This window comes from Myotis yumanensis, unplaced genomic scaffold (genome assembly GCF_028538775.1).
Source record: "Myotis yumanensis isolate MYYU_CA2020_CCGP unplaced genomic scaffold, mMyoYum1.0.hap1 SCAF_5, whole genome shotgun sequence".
In the NCBI taxonomy this organism is placed as follows: domain Eukaryota; kingdom Metazoa; phylum Chordata; class Mammalia; order Chiroptera; family Vespertilionidae; genus Myotis; species Myotis yumanensis.
The window spans coordinates 102,216,870-102,238,881 of NW_027223756.1; the positions used below are offsets into that span (position 1 = coordinate 102,216,870).

The 22,012-nt window shown below is 45.3% G+C and overlaps 2 protein-coding genes across 10 annotated transcripts; one reads left to right on the forward strand and one right to left on the reverse strand.

Moving 5' to 3' along the window:
* Nucleotides 1–4,372: 4,372 nt before the first annotated feature.
* LOC139010009 (phospholipase A and acyltransferase 3-like) lies at nucleotides 4,373–5,183 on the forward strand. The gene has a single exon (XM_070414152.1). It carries the CDS (start codon nucleotides 4,517–4,519, stop codon nucleotides 5,000–5,002), a length of 486 nt encoding a protein of 161 aa, XP_070270253.1. The 5' UTR covers nucleotides 4,373–4,516; the 3' UTR covers nucleotides 5,003–5,183.
* Nucleotides 5,184–8,544: 3,361 nt separating this feature from the next.
* On the reverse strand, nucleotides 8,545–17,738 carry HNRNPH1 (heterogeneous nuclear ribonucleoprotein H1). Of its 9 annotated transcripts, none has more exons than XM_070416771.1 (14): nucleotides 17,672–17,738; nucleotides 17,080–17,208; nucleotides 15,445–15,600; nucleotides 15,097–15,240; nucleotides 13,483–13,621; nucleotides 12,364–12,542; nucleotides 12,214–12,285; nucleotides 12,025–12,158; nucleotides 11,743–11,878; nucleotides 11,306–11,365; nucleotides 11,153–11,212; nucleotides 10,382–10,474; nucleotides 9,889–9,938; nucleotides 9,215–9,303 (listed from the first exon to the last, which is right to left on the reverse strand). In XM_070416771.1, exons 2-13 carry the CDS (start codon nucleotides 17,174–17,176, stop codon nucleotides 9,889–9,891), a joined length of 1,320 nt encoding a protein of 439 aa, XP_070272872.1. In that variant the 5' UTR covers nucleotides 17,177–17,208; nucleotides 17,672–17,738; the 3' UTR covers nucleotides 9,215–9,303. The 9 variants fall into 9 exon arrangements, with proteins under 9 accessions (XP_070272869.1, XP_070272868.1, XP_070272870.1 ...); XM_070416770.1 differs by having other exon boundaries at nucleotides 11,123–11,212; XM_070416768.1 differs by lacking the exon at nucleotides 9,889–9,938 and having other exon boundaries at nucleotides 8,545–9,303.
* Nucleotides 17,739–22,012: the final 4,274 nt, after the last annotated feature.

Below are 22,012 nucleotides of genomic sequence, written 5' to 3' on the forward strand. Positions count from 1 at the left end.
CTGAAGACCCCTCGGACAAGCTCCGTTTCGGGACAATAGGCCCTTCGGGGGCCGTGTTTGGGGTGAAGCCTGCTGGGTTCTGGGGAATAGGCTGTGCTCTGCCCAGTGAGCCAAGGACAACTTGGGCCGTTAAATCCATTGGTGGGATTGGGAAGTGACCTGTCGCCCAAGCTCATGGAGACACCTGAGGGAAGCACCTTGGGGTTTGCATTTCAGAAGCAGAGTCAGGACAGGTGTTAGCTGTGGGCTGTGAAAACTGGCTCAGAGGCTTCCTCTTCTGAGCACATGCTCACCTCCCTCCCCCAGACAGTCAATGGCCTCAAAAGTCAGTCCATTTGTGGACTGGGCTTCAGCCTTCTCCACCCTCAGTGCACTCACCTTACTGCCCCTCGGATTCATCCTCCCACCAGTCCTTCTGGACTGCTCCCAGCTGGCCAGCCCCTGCTGGAGGCCCTGCCTCTTCCTTCTCAGGAGGGCTCTCCACAGCCTGGCTCAAGGTTCCCAGCTACTCCCTTAAATACACCTTTATGTTACGGATGGGAAACAGGCTCCATGAAGTTAGGTCCCAGCATGCAGTGCAGCCAGCCTCTAAAACCATGCCTAACCCCAAAGCCATGTTTTATCCAACCTTACCCTGAGCTTTTAAATATTCACTCTTCCCCAGACATTTACAGACTGCTACCTCGAACTGGTCTGGCATTAGATGTATGTACCTTGTCTTTAATGCACCCAATTTGAACTGCGCTTGCTGAGGACCTTAGGCAAGTCACTTCACTTCTGAGCCTTAGCGCTCATCTGCACGTACAAAAGGTAGCAGGATAATGCCTCCCCACTAATGTACTATTCTGAAGGCTCAGTAAGTACATGACATGCCCACCACTGTGCCACACTCGTGCTCTTCCCTTAATCACATTTATTTTCTCCTCCAACCTCATCCCCCCTCCTAACCCCCAAGCAACAAATGGCCAAGCATTATTCACAAAGAATCCTTGGGCCAGGTACCAATATCTAGCTGCATGGCAAACTTTCCACTCAGACATCAGATACACACCTGACCTCTGGGACCCTCTGGTCTGGCAACCTTCTAACCTGGGCAGTGACAGACAGATGGCCCAAGGCGGCGCTCCTCGAGCTGCCGTGCACAGGCTGATGGGGCGGCGTGGAGGTTGGTGTTCAATGCAGACAATGTCTGGAGGTTCTGGTCATTCCCAACAAGCTCCAGGATGCTGGCCCACGGAACGTAAGAACCGGAATGTTCTTACTCACTAGCTTTACTCCATGTTTCTAGTTCTTTCCCTTCCTTAATGTTTTCAACAAAAATGTTCTTTATGTAAAACAAATTAACTCAAGAACTCAAGGATGGAACCCTCCTTGAGCCTTCTCAACACCAGGTACCTCCAATCCACACACTTTTAATAACTCAGCCAATGCTAGGTTTAGACTGTAGCTGAACACCAGTGCTCACACTGAACATTAATCATCTCTAAACCTGCTGGACAAGCGACATGATCCATTCCAAGTGCAACACCTGTGTGTCCAGAGCCCTTTCCCGACAGTGAAGAGCAGCACTAACAGCCAGCAGAGAGCATGCAGCAGGGCAGGGGGGTCCGCAGGGCCCACGCACATCTTCGTGCAATGCTGCCACCTACAGACTTAGATTTGAGTAGTCCCACCAAACTAATCTCACCCAGGAATAAAGGAGAAAACCTTCAGCACTTGTCAGAGCAAAATGTACACACCAGGCTCCAAAGTGTACAAGCCTTTATCTGCAGCTAATCAATACAACTAATGAGTCTGGAGCAAGCAGCAACTTCCAACCGGTGTGCTGCAAGAATTTTTTAAACATGCAATACCTGACAATTTTAGTCAAGGGCACTGACCTCTCTTCCCGACTGTCAAATTTAAAGAAGAACAGCCAACACAACAACCATCTGGTGTGAATGCCGTCTTGAACTATAACATATAGGCCAGCCGTGGGCAAACTACGGCCCGTGGGCCGGATCCGGCCCGTTTGAAATGAATAAAACTAAAAAAAAAAAGACCGTACCCTTTTATGTAATGATGTTTACTTTGAATTTATATTAGTTCACACAAACACTCCATCCATGCTTTTGTTCCGGCCCTCCGGTCCAGTTTAAGAACCCATTGTGGCCCTCAAGTCAAAAAGTTTGCCCACCCCTGATATAGGCCATATGATAGAATTGCATCTGATTGGTCAGTCCTTGGTACCAGAAATCTATAATAATAAAAGTATAATATGCTAATTAGACCGGACGTCCTTCTGGACAAAGCCAGGGCTGCAGCCGTAGGATGGAGGCAGCCACTACAGCTTCGAGGGATGGATCCAAGCAGCCAAGGCCTACTCTTGCATGAATTCTGTGCATCAGGCCTCTAGTACTTAGGCACAAATTTTCATGCATTGGGCCTCTAGTACTTATGCCCAATGCACAAAATTCGTGCAAGAGTAGGCCTTCCTTCGCCTGGCTGCCGGCACCAGCTTCCCACAGGCACCCGGGACCCAGCTGTTTCCCTCCTCCAGCTGCCTGCAGGCACCCGGGGCCCAGGCTGGCTTCCCTCCGGCCCCATCAGGAAGGACATCAATGAAGATGTCATCTAATTAGCATATTACCCTTTTATTATTATAGGTAGGCACCTGATTTTTTAGTCACTTTAGAACAAAAGTAGTAGGCAATTACTACTGTTTTGTTTTGTAAACCTATCAAAGTCATACCTATTTTATCAGATTGGCAAAAAAAAAACACAATCTATTTTTTGATGTACTGCAGATTTTAGTAGTTTGTATGCCATTGGATGAAAATGGTTCAAAATTACTAGTCTAGCCCTAGCCGGTTTGGCTCAGTGGATAGAGCGTTGGCCTGCGGACTCAAGGGTCCCAGGTTCGATTCTGGTCAAGGGCATGTACCTTGGTTGCGGGCACATACCCAGTGGGGAGTGTGCAGGAGACAGCTGATTGATGTTTCTCTCTCATCAATGTTTCTAGCTCTCTATCCCTCTCCCTTCCTCTCTGTAAAAAAATCAATAAAATATATCTTTTAAAACTTTAAAAAAAAAATTACTAGTCTAAAGGGATGGTGAATGAGTGGTAGTTTCCAAATTGCAGTCTAAGTATCCACTGAAGGGACTTCTGGAACTATACTTTAAATTCCTAATGCTAGAGCATTTTCTAGCAAATGTCAAATTTTAGCCCTAATCTACAGTCTACCAGACTTTAAATAATGATTTACTTTCAGAAATATGTGGTCTTGCCCTAGCTGGTTTGGCTCAGTGGATAGAGCCTCTGCCTGCAGACTGGAGGGTCCTGGGTTTGATTCAAGGGCACATGCTCAGGTTGTGGGCTCGATCCCCAGTAGGGGGTGTGCAGGAGGCAGCCGATCAATGATTCTTTCTCATTGATGTTTCTATCTCCCTCTCCCTTCCTCTCTGAAATCAATTTTTTAAAAAGATGTGGTCTTCTCCGTCAGGAGCCTTAAAGGAAATGAATTTTGCTTGTTAAGTCAAGCATGTCAAACTCGTGGCCCACCTGTGGCCAACAATGAATATTTTTCGGCCCAGCCAATAGAACGGTTATGTAAGAAACGTTTTAATAAAAATCTCGTAACTTTTACAACATCATTATAACAAACTACAACGTTCGCTAATGACTGATTACTATAACCGTGTTGCATTCATTTCGCTTATGCACAGGCGCACCATTTCTCTCCACTAACACTAGCAGTGAACACTCTAGCAGCCAATTTCCACATTAGTCTTGGACTAGTTCGGTATGTGCAAACAAGAAATATTTCGCTTCCAGAGAACAAGAAAAATAGGTCTATTTGCATTATGCTTATTAATTTGTGGTTATTCAGTGTCTGATAATGTTCAAGAAAAAAATATCAAAATGTTCTATGTCATGTCAATGATTACTCATTTATTTCAGCCCTTTGTATTCAGCACATCTCTATCAAAATAAACCTGTTTCTATGAAAATTGAAGCTTTTGGGGTTTTTTTGGCGGCCTACATAAACTTAAACCTTATTTGCCCGTGTTAAGCCTTTGAGTTTGACATGCTTGTCGTAAGTGGTCTTGGATCTTTGGGAATGAGGCAAAAATGAAGATTAAAACCTCAATTTGAAAAAGAAAACTTGAGTTCTCCCTCCTAGGAGCACACCTGCACCTCCCCCCCTCCCCCCCAAGCATTTACCCATTACCTTCCTCACTCCCAAGCTCCAAGGCCCCCCCCCCCCTTTTTTTTAACCTCTGTAACTTGTTTCCTAAAACCATTTCTAGTTTACTTCACCTGTGGAATTTTCTAAACAAATGTTCTAGTTTGGTGAGAGGGGGCACGTTATATAAAAACTCAGCGCCGGCCTCGCAGCCTCGCAGCCTCCCACGTCCCTCTGTCCCTCTGTCCGAGAGGTGGGCGGGCGGTTCCTTCCGGACTTCAGGAAGGGCACTCACGCAGCGGACCAAGCAAACTCCAGCCCGCAGCTGAGGGTCCACAGCAGGAGAGAAGATGCGGGCGCCCATTCCAGAGCCCAACCCTGGAGACCTGATTGAGATTTTCCGCCCCTTCTACAGACACTGGGCCGTCTACGTTGGTGATGGATATGTGGTCCACCTGGCCCCCCCAAGTGAAATCGCGGGAGCGGGGGCGGCCAGCCTCATGTCCGCCCTGACCGACAAGGCCATAGTGAAGAAGGAGCTGCTTTATTTTGTTGCCGGGAAAGACAAGTACCATGTCAACAACAAGCACGACCAGAAGTACTCCCCGCTGCCTCCCAGCAAGATCGTGCAGCGGGCGGAGGAGCTGGTGGGGCAGATGCTCTACAAGGTGACCAGCGAGAACTGTGAGCACTTCGTGAACGAGCTGCGCTACGGAGTCCCCCGCAGCGACCAGGTCAGAGATGCCATCATGGCGGCTGGCATCCCAGGAGTGGGCTTGGCAGCCGTGGGCCTCATTGGAGCCGTGATCTCAAGAAACAAGCGACAAAAGCAATAAGTTGAAGGGACTGTCCTGACAGCAATTACTTTATACATTAACAGGAACTTGTTTTGCTAGAGGTTTTGAGGTTTGGTTTATGGCTTTCATTCTGTTTTTATAATAAGGCATATTTTCACAGAATTAAATACAGCCCAATAAAGGAGGATTTTATTGGGGGAAATGCAGCCAGAACTGCCTGGTGTGAAGTCCATTGAGGGCACAGCTGGGCTCTGTTCCTGGTGATGCCAGTTTGCGTCCTGGCCCTTTGGTGATCTTTCACTTTCTCTTTGCGGCTGCATTCTTACCTTGCAGGAAACACAGTCCAACTCCTGTTACTTCAAGTAATGGGCGTTTCTGGTTGTGAGGACACACTGGACAGCAAGACCTCGTGGATATACAAGAACAGGAACCATGGGATAGTCAGGACCTTGGCCCGGAACTAGACCCGGGATGGCTTCTAGGCTCAGCAGCCGGAGTCTGCAGATGTTCACTGGAGTTCAAACCAAACCTTTGCCATAAAGAAACTCAATGTATGCTCTTGCCAATCTTAAAACCAGCCTTATTACCCCTCTGCTCTTCACATCTTTCCTCTGCCTTGTTGCTTTCACCCTCCCCCACCCCATCCCCAGAACTCCTGCTTCCTCACCACTGGGCTTGGGACAATCCCGAGGGCTGTGATCCCACATCCCCTCCTTTTCCCCCTCCTCCCCATATCAGCTCAGCTCTATCCCTTCCTACACCCTGTCAGGTGCTCCTAGTTTATATTCTTGAGAGAGAATCAGCTCACCAAATTCTAGTTCAGCCTACTGATTGGCTGCTGTTGGGTCAGGTGACCATATTAGGCCAATCAGCTCTTTCCTGTTGGGGCCAGGTCAACATGGTGGTTGTCTCACACCTTCTGGGTTGGGGGTGTGGCAGGCCCCAAGCCTGACCTCCCTGCTGCCCAACCCTCCTGGAAGGGGTTTGGGGAAGGAATGACCCCTTGTGGCGAGTCCCTTGAGGTCTGCTTCTGCTCTCTGGGCTTAGGTGTTCAAAGTGACCATTTCTCTAAAAGGGGCTTTTGTGGGCTCCTCAGAGACACTCTACTAGTGCTGCCAATGTTTCCTTTGTCAGCCCTGGTGCCAGGGGACCATGTGTCTGTTGGAATCCTGGACAGGACTGTCAAGGAAAAGAAAACGGACTCTGTAAACTTAAGAAAAGAGTTTTATTGAACACTTACTTGTTGAGGGCGGGCCTTGGAACAGTGCTCTGACTTGGGGGGAGTGAGAGGGACTTATGTAGGCAGAAAATAAAGTGAAGGTACATTTGACACTAGAACAGCGGTTCTCAACCTGTGGGTTGTGACCCCTTTGGTGGTCGAACGACCCTTTCACAGGGGTCGCCTAAGACCATCCTGCATATCAGATATTTACATTACAATTCATAACAGTAGCAACCTTACAGTTATGAAGTAGCAACGAAAATAATTTTATGGTTGGGTCACAACATGAGGAACTGTATTTAAAGGGCCAGAAGGTTGAGAACCACTGCACTTAGAAGTTACGACTCGGGTACATAATCTTCCATGGTTGTTTGACATCAAATAGAAGGGACGCATAGAAAAGAGGAGGTTGAGTCACTGCTGAACCTCCTGCTGTGGAAACTATCCAATTGCTTTGAGACTCTTGAGATGAATCTTTGATCAGGATGGAGGGAGGACAGACACTCTCTCTGGTAATCAGTGTCCCTTAGAGGGGAAGCATTGCAGGGTCTGTGTGTGACTAGCCCTGCGGTTTGTAAAGAATCTTAGTAAGGTTCCTGGTTCTTCCCTGGTTGCTGATGTAAACAGAGGAGCTCAGGCATCCTTTCCTTTCCTCAGGACTTACAGGTGGCTCCATGCCAGCTTTCTCCTGCTGGGCACACATCTGGGGATGGAACCAGCAACCTGGGTATGTGCCCTGACAGGGAATCTAACCGGCAACTTTTTGTGCACAGGACAACATTCAACTGAGCCACACTGACCCGGCTCAACTCCCCCCATTTTCAGTGACTCTCTTAGCATGTTTATTCCATTTTATTTTTTCTTGTGTTATTATTCTCCAAACACAAGAAAGCAAAACAGAAACACCCAGTTCAATTTAAAAAAATTAACAAATTGCATAAAAAACTGGAAGGTGTAGAAATAACCAAATAAGATGGAAGAACACAAAAAAAAAAAAAAAAAAAAAAGATGGAAGAACAAATTCCAGATATATTGGTAATCACCATAAATGTAAATGGGTTAAACTTGCCAAGTAAAACACAAACATTAGCCTTGGCCGGGTAGCTCAGTTGGTTAGAGTGTTGTCCTGACATGCCAAGGTTTCGGGTTTGACCCCTGGTCAAATCACATATAAGAATTAACCAATGAATCAATCAATTAAGTGGAACAACAAATTGTTTCTTTCTTCTCTCTCTGATGTATAAAATAAGTGGTAAAACTGCCATTTTCTAGAGCATTTTTTCAATCTGATGAGATTTTGCTTCTCAGCAATTGTTATAAGTTTGGATGAAATAAACTCATAAAAATTCAAAAAAAAAAAAAAAAAAAAAAAAAAACCTCAGCCCTGCCCTGGCTGGTTTTGGCTCAGTGGATAGACTGTCGGCCTATGGACTGGGGGGTCCCAGGTTCGATTCAGGTCAAGGGCATGTACCTTGGTTGCGGGCGCGTCCCCAGCGTGGGGTGTGCTGGAGGCAGCTGATCTATTTCTCTCCCATCAATGTTTCTCTCTATCCCTCTCCCTTCCTCTCTGTAAAAAATCAATAAAATATATTTAAGAAAAACAAAACTCAGCCCTAATCAGTTTGGCTCGATGGCTAGAGCATCAGCCTGCAGACCAAAGGGTCCTGGGTTCAATTCCAGCCAAGGCTGCAGGCTCCTCCCTGGCCCAGGCCCCGGTCAGGGGTCATGCAAGAGGCAACCAATCAATGTGTTTCTCACATCAGTTTCTTTCCTCTCTCCTAAAAGCCGATGGAAAAATATCCTTGGGTAATGATTAACAAAAAGCAAAGCCCTGGCTGGGTAGCTTAGTTGGTCCAAGTGTTGTCCTTATACACCAAGGTTTGCAGGTTCAGTTCCTGGTCAAGGCACATATAAGAATCAACTGATGAACACAAAAATTAGTGGAGTAACAAATCAATGTTTTTCTCTCCCTTCCTCTAAAATCCATATAAAATAAACTTGAAGAGATGCCATCCAATTAGGAAGGACAGCTCCAGCCACCCTTTGCTGTATGCTTCCCTCCTCAGCCATGCCTGAAGGCCCCTGTGGACATGCAGCATGCAGTGAGGGCACTTCTGCCTCTGCTTTGTGCAAGTGCTTAGCAAGTCAAAGGCAGCACACAAACACAGAGCCCGTCCACAAGGGGCCCAAAGCCATGATTACCTTGTACTGGAGGGAAGTCTGAAGACCTCTATACACAACAGCCTCAACTAGGGAGCCTCTGTCACAGCCAGAGACATGGGCCACTGTCACCTACGCCCAGGAAGGCATAGAGCCCAAGAAACAGGCCACGTGACACTGAAGCACAGACAAGACAAAGTGCAGTTTTTAAAAGGAAAATTTATTTTGACAAGTTTCACTTAGCGCAATACACCTAAAAGGAAATCACAATACAATGAAAGATTTAAATCAAGGCCTCGGAATTTCATACAAACACCAAGACCAAAATCCTAAAGTATTGGTATTGCGTCTCAAAATTTTCCCATTAACTTAAAAAAGCTTCAACTTACATGCCTTGGAAGTTATTAAATGAAACTAGAATTAACAAACATGCCAAATGTTTCACTTTTAATTGTAGACACAGCTCCTATATTTTTACAAAAAAGCATGTTTTTTCAACATGCTTCCATGAAGTGTTCGATGTGATGTGATGTAAGAGCAACATTTAACATAATTCAACTTCTTTAACCTAAATATACTTACTGCTTAAGTACATCCTACAATAGAACTAACTTGAGAAAAGCTAAAAATTGTTTAACAGTTATAGTTTACTCAACTTAGTTGTTACATCCTAGATGAATATTTGTGTTCAAAAATAATGAACCTTTAAGTTTTTAATTCAATCCTGATTTCCACTTAGAGTAAGCATAAATCACAAGCTGGTATTGCAAAACTGTTAAGTTTTGTTTGTTTTTTCTTCTTTAAAATAATGTTGACCAAGAGTCAGTGATAAGGATCAATTACATTCCCCATCCACCACTCATACTAGACATGCTAGACATCCCTCCCATTCCGTTCACTCCCACAGATGCACGGCTTCCACTATTGTAGTAGCTGCTGTTCACTGCTCCTTGGCTGCCTGCAGAGAGATCAATTTGACAAGTCAGGAGAAGTATCACATTATCAGTCAAGTAAAATATCGCATTCCAGGAAAAAGTTTGAAAAGAATACGAGTACAAATGGCTGCTGTCCAAGTGGCGAGAAGCATGTTTGGGAAAAGGGACTCCCGACTCCAAACAAGTCTCAATGAACCCCTTTTCTCTGCAGTACCAAAATCTTGCCAGACTCTCGTGCTACCATTTAAAAAGCAGGTGCTTCAGGATCAACATGGAAAATTAAGTTTAAAGGAAAACTAGTGTTTTTCAAAAATTGCAAAATTACTTCATGTTTCTAAAACTAAACAAGGCATTTTTAAAAATTTTACCATAAACAACAATGTGTCCATCGAATGGCATATATGAATAGGGAGCACAGGGGCAGTCTTGCTTTTCCTATTCATGGTGGGCAGGAGTGAGACTGGGACTAAAGGCAACTCACTGTGCCCAAAATGGCAGCCTCCATGGAGTTAAGTCAGAGCCATTGACTGCTATAGAAAAAGTATCAGCACAACATATCAGTATTTGCTATTGGGAATTTAAATTATATTTTTTGAGAAAATATTTACCTATGCAATGTTTGATTGAAAATCACTGGAGTTTTCCTGTAAAACTTGGTCTGCAAAAGGATTTTGTAGGGTAAGACTATAATACCAAAATCACCATTCTTTAGACCAATTGAAAAAAATAAAACCAATCCTAGGTTAACTGACTAGTAAATACGGTCCTGAACCCAACCCCCATTTACTATTTTCAATTCTCCCTCCATCTAAAATGAATTTAGCACACTAACCAAAAGACAGAGAAAGAGAACTGTTTATTTAATGTTTTAATACATGGAGGCAGATGTTTTCTGACTACATTATTCCAAGTTGTGTATTTATAGAACATTCCCCCCTCCACCACATTAAATTGGGCCTGCAAATTAAGCTATTAACTGTTTTAACAGGAACAAAAGCATATATTTAATAACCCAATTTCGCCAAAAAAGGAGCCTGCATATTCCCCAAACTAAAGAAACCTACCTAAAACTTACTGCAAGTATATTAAAAACACACTTACCATATCCACTCATGCTGCTCTGGCCGCCATAGCCACCTCCATAACCACCACTCAGCTGCTGGCTGGTTGGGCCACCATAACTGGACTGGTTTGCTGTTAAGTTAAGAGACCATTAGAACCTTGTTCCCTATGTAATGTGGTACCTGGTGGTACCGGGCTTGTAACTACATCTATGATTTCGAGTCTTGATCTTACATTACTATAACCCTTTGCCTATTTTCTATGAACAGACTACCTTTCTATCATTTGAGCTAGTCAAACATTTATAAACCAACTGGCCAAAAGCATACACATCAGCAGGACTAAATCCACACGATTCCATTGAAGCATTTTGAGAAAAACTTACGAAACTGTTTAACTGAAATCAGTGGGGTTGCTCCCCATGACTTGATATGGTAAGGCTATTGTCATTACATAGGTGTCACTGAACACCTAATTATGCCCAACAAATTTTGTCCAAAAATTTAAGTTATTTTGATCCTATGCTTTTTGCTGTCATTCACTTTAGATTTATACTATATAAACAATTCCACTTGTTTAACGCCCCCCACAAAGTACTTAAAATTAGTTATCTATTCTAAGTAGTTTTACATAACTCAAGGATTTAAGTCAGACCCAAAATTAAAAGCTTTTTCCTTTGCCTAACTTAATATGCTAAACTCATGATATATAAATTAACTTATATAATTGACTTATACAGATATAAACGTTTTGGTTTTTAAAAAAACTAACGATATTTACACAAGCCCATGCCTCCCATCATTTGGCTACCATAAGCACCACCGCTTGCTCCTGCTGTAGAATTCAAGAAGAGTTCTACATATCTGTGTTCTGAAATGAGAGAAAAGGCATACAAGGTTAGCTTTAAAAAAAAGACACTAAAGCGATATTTACACAAACCCATGCCTCCTAGCATTTGGCTACCGTAAGCACCACCGCTTGCTCCTGCTGTAGAATTCAAGAAGAGTTCTACATATCTGTGTTCTGAAATGAGAAAAAAAAAAATTGAAATGTTTGTTGGTGAAAGAATACTAAGTTCTTAAAGAACTGAACTTCAAATATTTTTTGGTATAAAAAAAATTCTAGCTGCTTCTCAGTTGATTTACTTTAATTATGCAGCTTTCCAAAACTAATCTTTTATCTTAAATATTCACCTAAATTGCCTTGTTTATTGGATATATTTCAAATACCACAAATGCTTTGTCACAAATTTTAAAACCCACAAAATTTTAACATCCCCAAGAGCTAACCTACCATCAGCAAACCCATTTCTCATACATCCTTTCTATTCTATTTCTGCATGTCAGTCACACAACCACCTGTAAAGACTCCCCGAGACAGTGAAGTGAAATCACACTTACGCATATTTGCTTTGTCTTTCGACATAGCTGCCACAGCATCTTCATGAGTTGCAAACTCAACATCTGCTTCACCAGTTACTCTGCCATCAGGACCAATTTCAATATGTACTCTCACAGGGTTGAGCGGTGAAAAAAACTAAATACAAGGTATTCAGAGAATCAAGTCAACTTTCTAATGTTACAAAAAATTTATAACATCCCGTTTCACTTAGGCAGAATTAAGGCCCCAGGTTTTTACTGCTCTACTGAAAGGGCTGACTTATGAATTCATCTCACACTTACATTATAAATGTCATTCTCCGTAGCTCTGTAAGGTAATCCCCGCATGTGTACACAGTGTCCAGTTGTGCTCTGGAAAGTAGAGCCACCATCCCCATATCTGTGGTCAGACATTCCTGAAAAACAGTAATTGAGGTCTAGATGGACAATGTGTAAGTAGCCTTTGGTTGAGAAATTCAATTCTTACCTTACCTCTTCCAAATCTATCTGACCCAAAACCATAGCCATCATTATAGCCATTATAATCATCATAGCCTCCATAACCTAAAAGACAAAAAGTACAATCAATCAAATGACAACACACAAGAACCACCCTCCTCACACCTGCATATTCTCACATACCTCCACCGTAAGCTCCACGCCTCATTCGTTCAAAGCCAGCTCCCCTGCCAATGCTGTTATACCCTCTGCCGGCCCCAGGTCTGTCATAGGGACCTGGCCGCTGCATGGCCATAAGCTTTCGTGGTGGGTCATAGTGAGTTCTGACTTCTGCTCGACTGCTCTTAAAAATTTCGATATACCTAAAGCATTGTTCATGAAGGGAACGGGGAGGGGAGAGGAAAAATTAGTTCATGTCATACAGGTATTTAGTTACACAAGAAAACAATGTAGTCATAGCCATGAAACTGACTAATATTTAAAGCCAGATTTCTTATACTTGCATAGGCAATGACCAGAAATTCACTCAATTGTAAGATTATTTCATGTAAACTTTATAGAAAACTCACTCCTCTAAAGCAGAGAAGCCCACCTTTAGGGGTGGAGAGGAGTACTATAAACAAATGTTTTAGGAGGGAAAAGATTCCACTCAACTTTCAACATTTCACGTCTTAAATCCTTTGGCAGCACGTATAGCAAGTGGGCTAAAAAGCCAGCCTCCACCAACAGTCTAGCCCACACTACACATTTTCTTTCGCCAATAAATACCCCAGCCTATGCTTTTAGTAGGAATCAGCATAGGTAAGCGCATGCTTCAATGAAAAATAGTCACAAGCGAAGAGAATAAAACCTTTTGTGACAATTTCTTGAAAGCTATGCTTATTAATATATATATGCAGAATATTTATACAGCAAGAAAGTTTGTTGCATTTCAACTTTAAAAACAAGATCAGAAAGTATCACATTTTCTTATGGTAATATTAATTTACTATGTGGGTGTTACAGCTAAAGTCAGGTTTGCATTACATTTTTTTAAAAGCCATAGTCTCTCAACTCAATTGATTGGGGTTAAATAGATCTTACAAAATTATATAGTAGACCAAATTAACTAAGACCAATTTTAAAATCTAAAATTTAATCAGAATGCATTATGGGACTTGGGCATAGTGTAAAGTTCGAAAATTGTGGCCAAACATCAATTAATTGGGACTAGAAAAATTTATTATTCCTAAGCAGAGAGAATATGGATTTAATGTTTTACCATAAGAAAAGTGACAAATCCAACCAACCATCCATCCCCACCTGTGCCCTATTCTTTCCTTGTGTTTCTTTAGAGCCTTTTCAGCTATTTCCTGTGAAGCAAACTGCACGAAGGCCTCCCCCGTACTCCTCCCCTGGAAGTCCACCGGCAATGTTATCCCATTTGGCACGATTTCCAACCCTTCAACCCAAGGACAAATAACCCCAGTAGGGGGGCAATATTAACATCACAAGCCCAGAAATGATTTCTTACAGCTTTAAATAAACCAGAATTTTAACTTTAGGTGAACGGTATGCTTTCAACAAGTACTCTTTAAATATGCATTGCAGTAATATGAAGTTCCATTATGACTAAGTATAACAATTCTTAACACACCCATGGCACAAAGAAAAAACTTGCCGAGCACAGGATGAATTAAGAATTCAACAAATAACAAACACTCTTATCTACTCAATGTTGAAAATTACACAATAACTTAATAAAAGTTTCAAGCATTAAATACAACAGTTTTACTAAATTCAAGAAACACCTTTTGCCTCATTTTTATAGTTCAATGTTTTACGTTAGTGGAACTTCAAGTTTTAAAAATTTACACATTTAAACATTTTATATACAAATTGAAACATTGCTTAAGTATATCATTGACAAACATACAATCTAAACTTTCAGCAAACAAATAAACTGATCTAGACAGCACAATCATGCATTTTATGTTCTAACAGTAGTATGATTCACTTCTGGAAATTCCGTCTATGAAAAATCCTTTCCGTGGATACATTCCCAAGCTTACAAAAAGGGCTTAAAGCACTTTCCTAGAAGATATGAAATTATGTTCATATTTAACGTTGACAGCATTGAATTCTCACCAGTTTAGATAAAACAATAAAAACAGACTTGATCTCAAAAATTCTGGCAAAATATTAGGACTTGATACATACCTCTAACAGTCAGGATTTTAATTTATACTACCCTAAACCATGAGAGGATGTCTTGTTCTTAATTCCAGTTTATGACACCATGAATATCAAGTAATAGTATTTTAGATATAGGATCAAACATTCTACTAAACATGCAATTTTATCAGCTCTTCAGCATGAAAACATTCAAATACGTTAGGCCCAGAACAACTTTAAAACAGTCTCTGTATTTCAGATACTAAGACTATAACATTCAATTATTCTTTGACTTTTAGTAAATTTAGGTTTTCCTGGCTAAATCAGTTTTTCTGCATAAAGAGAATTAGACCGTTAAGAGACATTTCTGGTCCAAGACCCAACGTGTCTTACAACATATACACCTGCCATAAATTACAACCACCTAACTCACACTAATCTAATGTTTAGGGATCTTACCTTTAACGTGAAGTACTTTGCTGAACAGCATTGTGAGGAAAGTAGTTAAAGTTGTTGAGGACAATCCTCAAAGATCTACTCTGAACTACAATACTAAATACAGGCAAGTTAGCATTTTCAAAATACTTAATTTCCACCATTAAGATGGGTCTAAATTATATGAAGGTCTCCAGGAAGAAAACATTAATTCATCTGCATATAAATATGTTTAAATATCTCAGCTGCTCAACTTTAAGGTCTATTAGGTCATGTTGCCAGGAGCTAGCCAAAACTCACTGCTCAGCAACAAACACGACTACATACCTGAGAAGAACTGAACAATTTCTTCCTTGCTACATCCAAAGGGGAGTCCTCTAAGCCGTACAAAGCCATCATTGGCCGTGTCAGGACTATTTGGACCAGTATGCTTCAACACCCAATCCATTTCAACGTTGTTTGACTTGAATACTGAAAGAGGTGCTTAGAATTAGTCAATTTTGGAAAGTTAGAGAACTAAGTTCAGACTTCCTGGGTCTTTAGATAATCTAGGAAGAGCTGCCACAAACCCTTAGGTGACCATTTCCATGCGGTCAAATACCTAAAGTTCAGGAGGGATAAAATAGATCTCTGTTTAATGTTTATTTACTGTTACTAGGGCAACATAAATCAAACCTTCAACATATCTGTGTCCCATAGTTTCTCTGTCTTTTTTCAGGGCCAATTTGACTTCATCTTCTGATTCAAGTTCAACAAAAGCCTCGCCACTCGGTCTGCCTTCTCTGGTGTAGATGAAACGTATACCTTGAGCCCCATTTTGAATTTTGCAGTCTGGAAAGAAAACAACCGTTAATACAGAATTTAAAATTTAAAATCACCTCTGGGTGATACTGATGAAATGCCTATTCACGCCCCAACAAAGTAGATCACATGCAAAGCCTAAAATGACCAAGATACTGCCGACTCCTAGAGTCTCTTCGCGGTAATTAAGCTGTTATCCCCTCCAGATCAAACTTTATTCTCAATCCATCAATAAAAGCCAATATTGAAAGTTTCTTAACAAAAATCTCCAAATGCTCACTACCCAAATGTCTCCATTAACATCATTGGTAACTTCTCAGTAAGTTAATTCTGAACCTTATTATTTTAATGCATTTCCTAAATATATTTGTTTCAACTTTTGGTCTGGGACCTTTGATCATTTTAAATCTTATTAGCAGTGACATTACAATCCAAATTGCAGGGCCAATACTCACCTGAAGGGGATCAATGTTACAAAGCTAAAATGCTCCAAGCTGAACAGCTGAAGCCAAACCCAGTCCTGCCCACTGCAAGGTGGCTTCCAGTGTACTTGGTTCTTGTTTAACAGGTTGCTTTCCGTTAAATTCAGATAGTTAGTCAATACTACAAGTGTCCTTCCAAAACCTGCAGAATTCTTCCAAGTCAATGTGTATCAGTCTACTCTTACACTAATGGAAACAAGGATATTTTGGCAGAAATTATACAGGAAACCTACATTACTTGGGGAAAAACTACTAGGCAACTGAACTTGCCTGGGCTTCCGTGTCCTCAACTGTAAAAGGAGCCAGATCAAGAACTAGGTAAGAACTTAATTACCAAATCTTGATCAGGAAAACTGTCTCTAAGATTTAAAAATGACAGTTTAACTCTAGGAACCAAAACGCCTCCTTTTCAAGGACATGCCAAAATTGTAAAGTTGTTATACTTTAAGGTTTTCAAAATATTACTGTTTGCCCAGCCACTAGGCAATTTTCTTAGGGTTGAGGGGGAAATCCAATTTATCCTTTCGAAGGCATCACAGAATGGCTAGCGCTTAAAGGTAAGTAAAGGGGGAAAAAAAAATTCCGCCCTGGCCCGTGCTGCTCAGTGGTTAGAACGACGCCCACGCACGGAAGGTTCATTCCCAGGTTTATCCCGAGTTGCAGGTTCCGTCCACAGCGAAGTTGGGGCGCGTGCAGGAGGCAATCAATACATGTCTCTCCCTCCCATCCTCTCTCCAAATATCAATGGAGGAAATATCCTTGGGTGAGGATTACCAAAACAAAGGGGAAAAAATCCGCCAGAGAGGCCGCAACAGAAGGCCCAGAAGGCGGGAGGGCGGGGCTTTCGCTGTTTCCATTGCGTAACAGCGGACGCCGGGGCGCGAGCAGCCCTGCGGGAACGGCTGCGCCGCCGCCCGCGCCCCGCCAGGGGGCGCCCCTAGCCGGGCCGGGCCTTCTCCGACCCTCCCCGGCCCGCCGCCCGCCCCGCAGCCCTGACCGCGAGCTCCCGCCTCCGCTTCAAACTCACCAGAAAAAAAACGCTGCACCTCGTCCGCCGAGCAAGACCAGGGCAAGCCGCGGACCTTCACCACGAAGCCCTCTCCGCCTTCGGTACCCAACATCATCGTCTCTTAGTGGATCCTGGCGTCGAGGCAGACTGCACGGAGGGGATGAGGATCAGCCCTGGAAATTGTTCAAATTGAACTGCCCTCCCCCGCGAGGCACCCCGCGGGCCCGCGGCACCTCAATGAGAACCGAGTCCGGGCACAAGTCCCAGCCCCGGCGACTCCAACACCAAACACCCTCTTAAAAGCCAGTGGGCGGGTCGCCCAAGCCGCCCGGGCTCTAGTTACCCGAGGACCAAGCCGCAGGGGGCCCGGCCTGGCGCCAGCGTGGAGGCAAGGAAATGGCGGCCGCGCTTCCGCTCCGCCTCCTCCGACATCTCACACAATAGAGTCGGCGCGGCCTGCAGGCCCCAGCGGCCCTGGCGGCAGCCCGTACCTTGAGAAGGATCCCCCCACCCCACCCCAGGCTCTACAGGGACCTGGGACAAACAATCCTCGCAAAATCGGCATCTTCAGGGGCCGCTGGACGGCTCACATCGAGCAACAAACACTCACCTAATGGCACGACTTCTGCGTGGCTGAGCGAAATGGCTAGCGGGCGCCTGCGCAACCTAAATAAGGCCCTTTGAACAAGCTCTGCGCACGCGCAGCCAGGCGCCGCCCGCCCCCTGCGTCACACAGCGCTCCAACGCAGGCGCACTGTCGAGAGCCGGCCCGCTCGGAACAGCCAGTGGTGACGCCCTAGCGCCGGAGGCTCAGCCCCGCCCACCTGCACAAAGCCGACAGGCTTTTTGGCGCCTGCGTATTGTCGCGGTTATTGAACAAGCTTCCCCCAGTTAGGATTCAGTTTCCTGCGCATGCGTCTTCCCTCAAACCGCTCGCGCCTTACCCGCCAGCGGGGGGAGGGGAATGGCGGCAGCCGGCTCCCTACGGGGCTCGTCGGGCGGTCTCCGGCTCTGCGTTGGGCCGAGGTGGCCGTCTTCCTAGTCCTGCCTCCAGCCTATTAATCGCGCTGCTGGCCGACCAGACATGACACCCTCGCTCTCCCCAGAGCCGCCCGTGACCACCAGGGCCTCTCGGGGGGCAGCGGAGCTGAGCGCTCTCCCAGCCCGAGGCCACCCCCGCGGCGCCGGGAGCTGGTCCCCCGCAAGTGGGCCTCCCCTTCCCCTTACCTGCCGCCGGCGGGCCTGGAGCCCCGCCCGCGCGGGGTCCCCGAGCCTGTACCTCAGGCCCGTACCCCGCTTTGTCCTAACGACCGCGGACCCTGCGATCCCCCTGCCCCGCCCGAGGGTCGGCGGGCCCTGAACGCGCGGGCCGCTCCCACGCGGTGGGGCCGGAGGCCGCGCCACGCGAGCGCGGGCGGAGCCGCAGGTGCGCGCCTGGCTGTTTCCCGAGTGGAATCCGGCCGGAGCCCCGAGAAGGTTAGGTCGGCTCGCCGGGGGAGGGCCTGGGCTCTGCGGGACCCTGGGTCACCGTTGCGCCCCTGGCACGAGATGATCGCGACTCCCAGCAGCACCGCAAGTCCCGTGGAGGCCCGGGCCTGCCCTTGTCTGGTCCCGGCACCCTCACCCCACCTCGGCTTGGCGATACAAGCAGTGAAAACCACAAGGCAGGGCTGGGCACTGCACAGGGTGGCCACGGGGAGGAAGGGAGAGATGCTGCCAAGGTCTGGAGGCCAAGTCCGTTGTGACAGGTTTGAGAAAGCTGGAGCGGCATGAAGGAGAGGGGATCCCCGATAGGATCCTGGGGGGGCAGGCCCTGGTCTTGAAAGGCACGCAGCCTGGGCGAGGGTGTGCGCTCCAGGCGCGGGGGGGCGTGGGCAGGTCCGCAGCAGCCACGGTGCTGTTTGTAAGGGACAGTGTCGGCGGCGCAGGTGGAACGGGCGGGGCGCGGGTGCTGCCTGCCCTCAGCTGCTCCGGGGCGAGAGGAAATGAAAGGCATTTTTGCTGAAGTCACCAGGATGTGGGGCTCCCGGGTGTCCAGAAAGCAGGTCTGTGTCCGGGTGATTCAAAAGCAAGGAGAGCACTGTGTGTTCTTAGGTACTCCCCCCAGAACATCACAAAAACACATTCTGGTCCTGTTAAATGACCAAGAACACTGGTTTCTGATTAGATGAGGGGGAAATCCTGATCCCCTTGATAGTGCATTAAAAACAAAAACCATGTTTTTACCTTTTAATAATATGGCCACACTAATGGAGTTTTTTCCTAATTTTTTTCTATCGTTTTCTGTAATAACAGTAAATGTAAAATCATCATAGAAAAATTATCTAATTTCCTCAGCATAGATTTCTATAAGAAAAATTATTTGATGAAATTATCTGAACCCCGTCAGTGTATGGCATCATGTCTTGCCCTGGCTGGGTTGCTCGGTTGGTTAGAGCAGCGGTTGCCAACCTTTGCAGAGGGTGGGGTGGGAACCAGGTGGAGGGGAGCTATGGGGGGAAAAAAGAGGAACAACTGTAATAATCTGAACAATAAAGATTTAATTTAAAAAAAAAAAGCCAGTGACTAACACCATAACAAACGTAACGACCATAACGACCAGTCGCTATGACACCCACTGTAGCCAGCGGAACCGGTGGATCAGGTACATATGTCTCCTTTTTTTCCCATTGACCCAAGAGCTCTCTATGTGGTTCCCTGAGCCTGATCCCTAGCCAGCATTGCAGCTTTACTTCTGCTCAAACCTGCTCTTTTCCCATTCTTCCCAAAAAGTATCATTTTGGGGGGGGGGGGGGGGGTCGTCCGGGATCAAAAGTATCATTTAATAGTAAGTACTGCCCACTACCGGACTCTCCCATCCTGATCAAGGGCATGGCTGGCAGGCAAACGCCCCCTCTTCCCCCACCCCCTCCCTGGACCAGCCCTGCCCTGCCGGGAGCGGGTCCATCCTTGCTGCTTGACACAGTCGCTGCAGGGAAGAAACATCTGCACAGCATATGTTTCAAGGGATCTGGCATATATGGCACACTGTTCTTAATATGTTTGCTCCCCTTCTTGGTGCTGTGTGTTTTAACCAAGGTTGTTTCCCCAGGTAGGAATTTTTCCCTGAAGTTAGGGAGGGAATAAAACCCCTTCACTAAGTGCCAGGCAGGTAGTTAATCACTTTAACTACGAACAATCACGCTTAAGCTACATAATCTTTACTCGCTGGAATGGACATAAGAAACGCCCTAACCTTTGGAATAGAAATTGATAGGATTAAAAATCAACTGGTATAAATACAGATGTAACAAGACAAAAGGAGACAGAACTTAGAGACAGAACCTACCAAGAAAACATGGCAAGAGAACCTGACCAGAACCTGGCTACAGAACTTGACTGGAGAACCTAGACAGAACATGGCAGGAGAACCTGGAGAATCTGGATGGAGAATCTAGCGAGAGAACATGGCTACAGAACCTGGCTACAGAACTTGGTTGGAGATCCTAGACAGAACTTGGCTGGAGTTCCTGGCTAGAGATCCTGGCTAGGCTGCTGATCAACTGAAGGCTGTCTCCGTGTCATTCCTTCTTCACCGACTCCGACTCCATCCACACCTTTGGGGACCCCTAAACCTGCTGGGGTTGGACCCCAACATCTGGTGCCCGAACAGGGACCCCTAGGTAAGACCCCCCCACACACACTCGGGAGGGATAGGACTCCACCGTAGGAAGAGGGTGGATAAGTCTTCACCGACTCTGTCCACACCTTTGGGAACCCCTGGAACAGGATTCCCCTAGGTAAGCCCCCCACCCCATTGAGAATCCCCACACTCAGGACAGATAGGACTCCACCAGGGTGCTATAGATCCCCCTATAGAGGATAAGTAGGGTAAGAAGGTGGATAGTACAGAACTTAGATTGAGAAGATGTGCCATACTGAGTCCAAGAAAGAAGACTCTGTATTGATCCTTAGATTGAGAAGATGTGCCATACTGAGTCCAAAGAAAGAAGACTCTGTATTGATCTTTAGATTAAGAAGATGTGCTATACTGAGTCTAAAGAAAAAAGACTCTGTATTGATCTTTTAACACATATGCTTGCTAGCAGAGGAGTTAAGGTTACTCCCAGTCAGATGGAATGTTTTATACAAGAAGTGTGTCCATGCTTTTCTGAGGAAGGAAAGGTAAATGTAAAGGCATGGGAGAAGGTAGGCCCAAGTAGCCTTATCCTTAACCCCACTGCAGCCTTTCCACCCCGGGAAAGTGCAGGATTGACAAGCTCTCCTTGGGGTGATAGATTAGGACTCAGGTAATAGTGGAAAGCGCCAATACTACTCTTAAAATGGATACAAGAGAGCACTTGGGGTTTTTCTTCGTAATGCCTGCTTTGGATTGAGTAAGTGCATTATGTGCATCACCACAATGGACCCAGAGAAGCTCCTTCTCTCATCGTTCCAAAGACTTAGAGTTGCTCCGATGACAGAAAAGCAGAAAAAAGAAGAAAAGGAAGGCTATGCAAGGGACTGAGGTGCCAACATAGGATCAGCTGAAGAAGTTAACAACTGAGGCCCAAGAGATGGTAGAAAAGCAAGAAGTGGAAGCTACTTTTCAGCCAAGTCCGAGGGCTCTGAGTAAATCAGCAAAAGAAACTTCCATTTAGCAGAAACTCACTTATTTCGTCAAATGGAAAGACTTACTTACAGGAGCCTGGAAGAGACCTGATGTACTTTTAACCTGGGGGAGAGGATATGCTTGTATATTTCCACAGGATGCAGACTCACCTGTGTGGATTCCAGACCGTCTAATCCGACCTTATGTCACACCACCCTCCGTCTCCTCCTCATCCTCCTCCTTCCTGGTATCATCCATACCAGCCCACCCAGAGGGCACAGCTGACTCCTCCCCGGACACCAACACCACCATCAAGCACGGCCCTGATGGACCCTTTGATCCAGCCCTTCAACACGCTGA